Source organism: Cibotium barometz, chromosome 43 (assembly GCF_041138505.1).
Source record: "Cibotium barometz isolate CiBa-2024 chromosome 43, ASM4113850v1, whole genome shotgun sequence".
NCBI classification, from domain to species: domain Eukaryota; kingdom Viridiplantae; phylum Streptophyta; class Polypodiopsida; order Cyatheales; family Cibotiaceae; genus Cibotium; species Cibotium barometz.
Genome location: NC_141088.1, coordinates 20,722,595 through 20,731,852, shown reverse-complemented (window position 1 = coordinate 20,731,852; position 9,258 = coordinate 20,722,595). Strand labels below are relative to the sequence as shown.

Sequence of the window (9,258 nt, the reverse complement as noted above, 5' to 3'; positions counted from 1 at the left end):
CCATGTAATCACAACCTGTGTAGGAAAAAATAGCTATTTAATGGATGATCTCTAAGTGCTTTCTTGTTCTTTTAAAAGTGATTTGACTTTAATGGCTTGTAGCATCATCTTCGACAAGAACCAAAGACTTTGTTGGATTGCTTTAGGATTTAAAAAAAGTGCATGCTATTAATGAATGAATTTTTTAACTTTTCTTAAATTGTCAAGTTTTAAAATTGAAAAAGTGCATCTTATGAATCAGGAGACTTATAAGTCAATGGATTTTTTCAAATTTTCTCAAATTTTCAAGTTGCTTGGAGTTTCTTTGTGTGTTTTGACCCACTAAAATAAGGAGTTCATAGTACATGCTCTTGGAGTCTTCAAAGGAGATTCACAAATCTTAAAAAAAAGGAATATGATAAGGCTTGCCAAAAAATCTTAGCCGTTGGATTAAGAAAGGATGTTGACCAAAGGAAGTTTCATCCTACCCTTTAAGGACGATTTTTACGGGTTGGGCCACCCTTCAAAATAACGAGTTCAATCGAAATAATTCTCGTTTTTTTTATAATTTACCTTATTTTTTGATAGTCACTCAAAATAAGTGGCTATATTTTATGTTCAAAATTCCCAAAAATGAGAATGACTTTGTTGACACCCTTCAAAATAACAGGTTCAGTAAAAATAATTCTCGTTGTTTTTTTAGGATCTACCTTATTTTTTGATGGTTACTCAAAATAAGTAGCTGTATTTTATGGCCAAAATGCCAAAAAAGAGCATGACTCGGTCAAAAAGCAACCTTAATGCCCCGCGCAATGTCTTTGCATACCTTAAGGACCAAAAAGTTGATTGGGAGAGAAAAATACCTCCACTCCTCCAATTTTTCAAGAATTAGTTGACCGTTTCAAGGGTGAAGAAGATGCCGTTTCAGGGGCGAAGAAGATGCTCGGTGGATCGCTAAACAATACTTTCTTGACCGCTGTGGAAGCGCATGACTTGTTGGCTCCTCGACTCATCAATTGGCGTAAGGAGGTAGGTAGTAGCAAGCTCTCCTTCAGTCATCATCAATTGCCGCGATGATCAAGCTCTTAATTATGTGCCGAGTGAAGACTGCCCACCATCAGTAGCTAGGATGGCCGGCAGCGTACTCGGCTGCAATCGGCGGCTTGTCCTCGTCTCACTAGCAGCTGCGCAGCTGTGCTGGATATTGAGCACACTAGTACGTGCACAAGAGGATGATACTGAATGTCTGAAGGCGTTCAAGAACTCTGTGATTGATCCTAGCAACTACTTGTCTAATTGGAACTTTGAGGATACCTCATATGAAGGCAGCATCTGTAGCTTCACTGGTGTTGCGTGTTGGAACGATGACGGGAACAAAGTCAACTATCTCACACTGGCGCAAGCGGGTCTCTTGGGGGGGTTTCCAAACGGTTTATCCAGCTGCAAGAGTTTAACACAATTAAATCTGTCCAATAATGGCTTCGGCGGGCCGCTTCCAGCAGATTTGTGGAAGCAGATGCCGTATCTCACTAATTTGGACTTGTCACAGAATGAGTTCAGTGGAATGATACCAGATCAGAATTTAGAAGATTGCCAGTACCTGAATGAGCTCCATCTGCAGAACAACCGTTTGATCGGTCAGATTCCTTGGGGGATTGGGAACCTGCCACGCTTGACTGACCTGGATCTTTCATCTAATTCGTTGTCAGGACAAATTCCATCCTCTTTCATCAACAGATCAGCGTTAGACCAGGCAGCTTTCCCCGCTGCCGCTTTTGAGAACAACTCAGGTCTCTGCGGGCAGCCACTGATAAAGGCGTGCGGGCATAATGGGTCATCGTTTCTCACCAACGTCAAGCTGCAAATTTCGGCAGCGATTGTTGGCGTGCTACTTCTTGCCGCGGCGGCGCTTTCCGTTTGTTGGTGTTGTTGGTGGAGGAGCAGGAAAGGGGAAAGTGATGCGGCCGGCGTGGAGATGTTCGAGAAACACTTGAAAGTGACCGGTGAAGAGCTGCGCCGGGCCACGTCCAGCTTCAGCCGAGCCAACGTCATCGGAGCGGGCGGGTCAAGCACGGTGTACAAGGGCAGGCTTGGCGACGGGCGGATGATCGCCGTGAAGTTGCTGGAATGCATGGGTCTGGACGAGGAGCTAGGCCTGTCGGACGCCCGAAAGCAGTTCTTGACGGAGCTGCAGGTATTGGGGAAGCTCCGCCACCGGAACCTGGTAAGGATTCTAGGCTACTGCTACAACCTGGACACCATGGCCATCATCCTCGACTACATGTCCATGGGCAGCTTGGACACCCTTCTCCACGGCGTTTCCTCTGATGCCAGCAGTAGAAGCAACGAACGGCCGCAACTGGGGTGGAATGCGCGCTTGAGCATCCTGGTGGGCATCGCAGAAGGGCTGGCGTACCTCCACCACGAGTATGATGGCAAGAGCTGTGTCGTCCATGGAGACCTGAAACCCGGCAATGTACTGCTCGATGAGCACATGGAAGCACACATTGCCGACTTCGGGCTTGCTAGGATGGTGGGCGCCATCAACACGGCCACGCTTGCCGTGAGCTGTAGCGCATCTCCAACTTGGTGGTCCTTCGGCTACACAGCTCCGGGTAAGCGCTGCTATCCGCATACTTACTAGGGATAATTATACATAGCGGACGACGTTTATGTGTTTAATAATTTGATTCTAATTGTGCCAACAAAACTAGAGTGCGCGCAGCAAGGAGTGGTGTCTCGCAAGGCGGACGTGTTCAGCTTCGGAGTGATAGTGCTGGAGGTGATGACCGGGGAGCGTCCGAGCAGCTCCAGGCTGAAGGAGGGCGAGACCTTGGCCGATTGGGTGCGACAGGCCGTAGTCGAAGGGGCAACGAGGCGGGTGATTGCGGCACCGCTAGAGACAGATTTTGAGCGATGGGGGGACGAGATCACAGCCACGTTGAGGCTTGGCTGCAGCTGCTGCGTGCAGGCGGCCATTTGTAGGCCAGACATGCAATTTGTAGCAGCATTCCTGCGCGAGCTTTCCAACAAGGTCAGGAGTTGTCTGCCATCATGGGTGCTCGTGAATGAACCGGAGACTAGCGAGGAGAGGGAGGCCGAAATATGGATCTTGTCTTAATTAGTCACTTCGTAAGTACGACAACAGTCGTAATTACTTTGCATCACTTGTAACTACTCGCGTGATAGCTTCTCCGTTGACTCGACATATCTTCTTGGTTTGAAGAGCCTCAGATTGTCAGCCCGTGTTCCAAAGTGAGCTGGGCTGAAATTTGAAGGCCTAGGTCCTACCCTAACCTTAAACTTTAAAGCCATAAACTAGCTTGACCTCCATTTATGTATGAAAATAAACTGTTTATGTCTAAAAGTTGATAAATTTTCAAAACAGCGGCTTCTCAAAATCACAACTTAGTCATTTTAAAATCCCGGGTTTCAACGAATAGCGCACAGTTCAGGAGCCGTTGAAGCGCCGGTTTCTGGCAATGGTGTTGTGCTGCACCTGAGCTCCTCCTCTCTCACCCCTCTGCAACAACTGCTGCCCTGCCCAGAGGCTTGAAGCCCTTTGTGTGCTTCCTTCCTTACTTTCCACACCCCCCCCCCTCAAGTGCATGGGCACCGAGTGGAGGGGAGCTCCTACTCTTCTCAGAGAACAGGGATCCTGCTCTGGGAGTAAGTCATCTCAACCTGCCAAGTTCCCTCAAGCTGCCTTTTAGCAGTTCCTACATTGGCCCCCAGCCATGGATGGCAACAGAGAAACCATGCTGAAGTATGAGCAGGTTTTAGAAGACTTCATGGACACCAAGAAATAGCTGGAAGATTCCAGAGCCTGAGTGGAAGAGCTAAATCTGATGTTGCTATAGAAACAAGTCGAAGAAGAGGCTCAAATCAACAAGCAAGCTCCAGCTAAGGTCATGGACACATCAGGTAAACCCTCTTCCACTATTCCTGTGGTTTGTCTTCCTCCTGAGCTGGTTCATTTGTTGGATACTGATTACACAGCCCATTGTTTAGTTGGGTTAATGTTTGGGCCAAGACCACCAATAGATTTCCTTAGGGGGTGGGTCAAAGATAACTGGATTTCCATTGGTATCGAGGTAGAGATCATCCAAGCCCTCCCAAATGGATACTACCTCTTTCTATTCAAGGACCCAAATATGGCCCTTAAGGTCCTAGGTTCAGGACAATGGATATACAGGAACATCCCATTCTGTTTTTTCAGTTGGTCCAAGAACTTTAATCCTCAAGGTCCTAAACCATCCGGTGTGGGTGGAGCTTCCTAACCTGCCCTTCTACCTGTACCCTTGGCTAAAAAAAACTGTCTCCCCTATAGGGAAAGTGCTAGGCATGAGACCCAAGAATGATTACAACCCGGCTTGGCATCCTCAGGTCCTTGTAGAAGTGGATCTAGATAGGCCCCTTATTGATGAGATTGAAATCAATTGCGGTAAGTACAACATCCAGCAAAGCATTCTATACAAACACCTACCCAATGCATGTTTCCATTGTGACAAGCAAGGACATGTGATCAGAGAGTGTCCTTCAAAATACCCCAATTTGAGTGCCACTAGTGCCCCTAATCTTCCCCTAGCCATCAACCAAGCTCAGCCTACTGGAATGAATAAGAATACGACGGTGCCTTCTCCCCTTGTTCCCTCTACCTCAAAAGAAAAGGGAGAAAAGTTTATAGTGCCCAATAGGAAGAAGAGCTTTAGACAGAATAGGGCGGGAAACCAGAGGGCATTTGCCAACTCCTTTGCCTTATTAGATAGCATATCTGACCCGGATGATTCGGTTGGCTCCCAAGAGATCAGTCAATCCACGCCGTTGGATAGATCTAGAATTCTGGCCGAAATTAATCAAATGGACCATGACCAAGTGCTCCTGCCCCACGCAATGACGGCAGGCCCATTGGGAGATGAGCAAGACAGGGTTGAGCAGTCTCTGTCTGATACAGAAAATGGCTTGCCCAAAGAAATGGAGATAGTCAAGGAATTGAAAAGAATGCATGCTCAGGTGGGTTCCACCACACCTCAAGCTGCATCCAAAGTGGGACCTAAAAAGGTCAACTCCCAGAAAAAGAGCAAATGAATGTCAAGGGGTTGACTGACCTTTCATCAAAAGTCCAACTAGTGAAACAATGGCTAAGGAAACAAGGAAGATTTGACTTTATAGCTCTAACGGAAGTCAAAGTTAACGAGGATGAGCTTGAAAAAAGGTTGCTCAACATCTCTAAAGAGCACATCAAGATCTACACAGCCCACTATCAGGGATCTGGAGGAGTGGCTGTAGGGATGCATGTGGACCATCAGAATGATCTGAAAGACATGAGGATTGATACGTTTGATCAATGGGCTGCATTTGAAATGACAACCTTCTCCTTCATTGGGATTTATGCTGGAGGTCCTCAGGCGAGCAGAATCAGAACTTGGGGTACACTGAGAAGCATCCCTGATCCTATCATTCTAATGGGAGACTTCAATATGGTAGAATCCAAAAATGACAGATTAAGAGGGTTGGGACAAGTCATTAAAGGGGCAGAGCTCCTAGCTTGGTAGCGCACTGTGGATCACTTTGAGCTATGTGACGTGGGGGATAGAGGAAACTTCACGTGGTAGAACTATGCCCATGGGGAATTGACCAGGAAAGCAAGATTGGATAGAGGATACATTAGCAAAACCCTCGGTAACACCTACATCAGATGTGAATGTAGAACTGAAATCTCTACTTGCCTCTTTAATCATTACCCCGTGATATTAGTGCTGGACAACCATGACAAAAAGGTCTCTAATCAATGGTTCCACATGGATCCTGCCCTGTTCAAAATGCCTATTATTCAGGAGGAAGTCAAAAGAATCTGGACTGAATTCTTCAGCTGTGGCATTACCCCGGCGCCGCAGGGCTTGCAGTCTGGCCATCAAATCTACCCAAGCTCTTTTGATCTGCATTAAGGAAAGAGGTAACCAGAATCAGGAAAAATAGAAGAGATCTGCTATACCTGAAACTAAAAGAACTGGAAACTGTAGCCAATAACAAAGATGCGGCTATTCAAGAAGCCGTTCTTGGTACTAGGACTGAAATTAGGAGAGAAGAGGAGGTAACCCAGAAGGAGGCCCTTCTTTTCCTTAGAGATTGGTGGCCTGGGAAAGCTGACCTTCCCACTCTTGAGATGTTCAAAATGCTAAAAGTCAAACAATGTAAGGATGCAATCCCTACACTACATGATCCTAACTATCTGGATGACGCCTCTGAGGAAGGAAAAAGATCAAGAGTCTTCCAGTACTTTAACAATATATTTAGTAAAGGGGGAGGGGTGACCAATGACCAACTCAAATGCATAGCTCTCATAGGGCCGGCCAGGAAGCCAACCATACCTGACACACTTGCTAAAGAGCTAGAAAACAATATCTCCAAGGAAGAGATTGGCAAGGCCATAGACTGCCTAAAGGTGAGGAATAGCTCAGGGTTTGATGGCATGCCCGCTAAATTCTACAAGACGTTCAAGGATCTCTTGCTGTCTCCCTTACTGGTGGCAGTGTGGCAGGAGGCTGTCTCTTTTGGGGCGTTACCTCACCGGATCAATGAAGGGTGGATAAAACTTATCCATAAGAAAGGGGAGAAGAATGACTTGAGCAATTGGAGACCGATTACCATGTTAAACTGTGCCTACAAAATATTTGCCATGGCCCTTGCACTAAGACTGTCCAGTCATCTAAAGAATTGGATCAAATAGGAGCAAAAGGGATTCATCAAAGGAAGGTACATTCTGGATGCCATTATCACCTTGTGGGAGGGTATGGAGTATGCAAAAGAATCTGAACAGGACTACATCTTCTTCAAAATTGACTTTGATAAAGCCTATGATAGGCTCGGTTGGCATTATGTTCTAGAATCCCTTAAACACATGGGTGCAAGTCAGCACTTCATCCAGATGGTGAGTACTCTTTTTGGGAATGCCACGGCTAGGGTGAACGTCAATGGTGTGATCTCTAATGCGTTCTCCCTGACCAAATCTATCAGACAAGGCTGCCCTCTAGCACCCCTCCTCTATGCTATTGCTGATGGTCTGAAACTGGCTGATTAAAGATAGGATGGACAAAGGGGAAATGAATGGTATCTCTCTGCCCAACAATAAACAGCTATGCACCCAAATGCTAATGCCATGGTTGCCAATACTGAGATAAGCATAAAGTGCTTTAAGGAGTGCTTGGACATTTACTGCAGGGCATCTGGCTCAGTCATTAACCATAAAAAAACAGGTATCAGGTCCCTTATTGACAAGCCTCCTGACTGGCTGATTCAAGCTGGCTCTGCAAAGTCCTAGAAGAGGGAGTAATTTTCATATTATTGGGTATTCCCATGGGATTCAAGGTCATCCTGAAGCAAAGATGGATGTGGGTGCTAAACAAGGTGGAAGAGAAACTCACCAGATGGCAAAAAATGCATCTAAACTTGGGGGGTAGAAAGATGGTAATTAACCACTTCATTAGCCCTTCTATCATCTACTTTCTTAGCTGCTGGAGACTGCCAAACTCTGATCTACACCAGTTCGTAAGGCTATGCAGGAACTATCTATGGGGAGGGGACCCCTGGATTAGGAAAATCCCTAAAGTCAGGTGGGAATGGTGCTGTTTGGAAACAGGTAAAGGGGGCCTTGGAATCAAAGACGTGTCCAATCTGGCTAATACAATGGCTGCCAAGTGGGTGCTAAGAAGCTTTCTCTACCCCTCTGAAGACTGGGCCTGGTTGATCACTAGAAAGCTGGAACAATTCTAGCTTAAACAATTCCCCAAGTGGAAGAAGCCCCCCCCGCTCACAATTATGGCGAGCAAATACTTGGTGAAACCGGTTGGCAACCAATTGGTCCATTCACTTTGGTCCGCTTGGAATGCTATCAAGACTGACCTTATCTTGTCTAGCCTAGCTACACATGGGGGGTACATGGGAGAGACTATATCTGGTGGCCAAGCATTCCCCTCGCCCCAATTGATAATGCCCAAGCTGAAGCGGCTTTGAGAATGCACAGGAAAGGAATATGCTGTTGGTGGGATATTTGGGACAGAGACATCAATGCATGGATGTCCAGAGATGATCTGATCAGAGATTACAATGTCTCATATGCAGAATTAGACCTTATTGGGATAAGAATCAGATTATGGCACCAATCGGATACTTGAGATTCTTATTGGGATAAGAATCAGATTATGGCACCAATCGGACACTTGGCTGCTTTCGATTAAAGATATGCCAGCGCACAAAGCTTTCCAATGGAAGAATCAAAAAGGACTTCTCCCTATTCCCCCCAAACAGAGGACGGATCCTATCCATTGCACACTAAACAAGAGATGGGGAATCCTTCTGGACAGAGTGCAATGCTATTTTCTGTTTGACAAGCTATGGAATAAGTATGTGGAACCAAAAAAAGCATGCCTAGCTTGGTTGGTCATGTTCAAAGCTATTTGGATCCAGCTTAAAGCCTTCAGACTTAACATAGGGGATGGAAAGTGCCACAGATGCAAGGAGGTGGAGAGATGACCTGCACATTTTCATGCATTGCCCTATTGCAAAGAAATGTTTCGAGTCATTGGCCAAGTGCATTCAACTATGGAATGGTACACCCTCGACTGGAAAAACTTGTTACTTGGAGAAGGCATCGGGGGGGTGCACCTTGGAACTATGGGCTGTCCTGAGAACGGAAATGTTATGGTGCTTATGGTTGTGAGAAAGAAGAGATGAGAGAAGAGACAATGTACTCAAGAACTCATCAATGAACCACTATCCAACTTGATTAGAAATGAACTACAATGCCTCATATATATAGGCACAAGATGAACGGATCTCTAGAAAAGTTCCTCCACCCTTTCCTCCACCCAAAAATGTGTAAATAGGAAAAAAATGGAAATGAATGCTATAAATCCCAAAAATGCCTAGAGGCTAAAGAGTGTGCCACTAGCGTGACACCATCTAGAGTCTGATGACACCTATCCAACACCTCCTCTTCAGGTCCAGATGGGAGGACCAATGCCAAAGCGCTGAAGAAGATAATCCAAGGTAGGTCGAGGAAGAGGCTTAGTAAACAAATCAGCAACATTATCTTTGGTAGGACAATACTCAAGCTGAATGCGAGCTTCAGAAATCCAATCACGAACAAAATGAAAATGAACATCAATGTGTTTGGATCATCCTCGAATAACTGGATTTTTGGCTAAAGCAATAGCACTCTGTGAATCTGAGTAGATGAGTGTCAGAGTAGATGAACATCCAAGGTGATTCAGAATTTGC

The 9,258-nt window shown here is 45.8% G+C and overlaps 1 protein-coding gene across 1 annotated transcript; it reads left to right on the top strand.

Moving 5' to 3' along the window:
- Positions 1–943: 943 nt before the first annotated feature.
- Positions 944–3,364, top strand: LOC147613673 (putative inactive receptor kinase At1g27190). The gene is made up of 2 exons (XM_086781626.1): positions 944–2,594; positions 2,694–3,364. The coding sequence occupies exons 1-2, from the start codon at positions 1,109–1,111 to the stop codon at positions 3,098–3,100; spliced, it is 1,893 nt and encodes a 630-aa protein (XP_086637752.1). The 5' UTR covers positions 944–1,108; the 3' UTR covers positions 3,101–3,364.
- Positions 3,365–9,258: the final 5,894 nt, after the last annotated feature.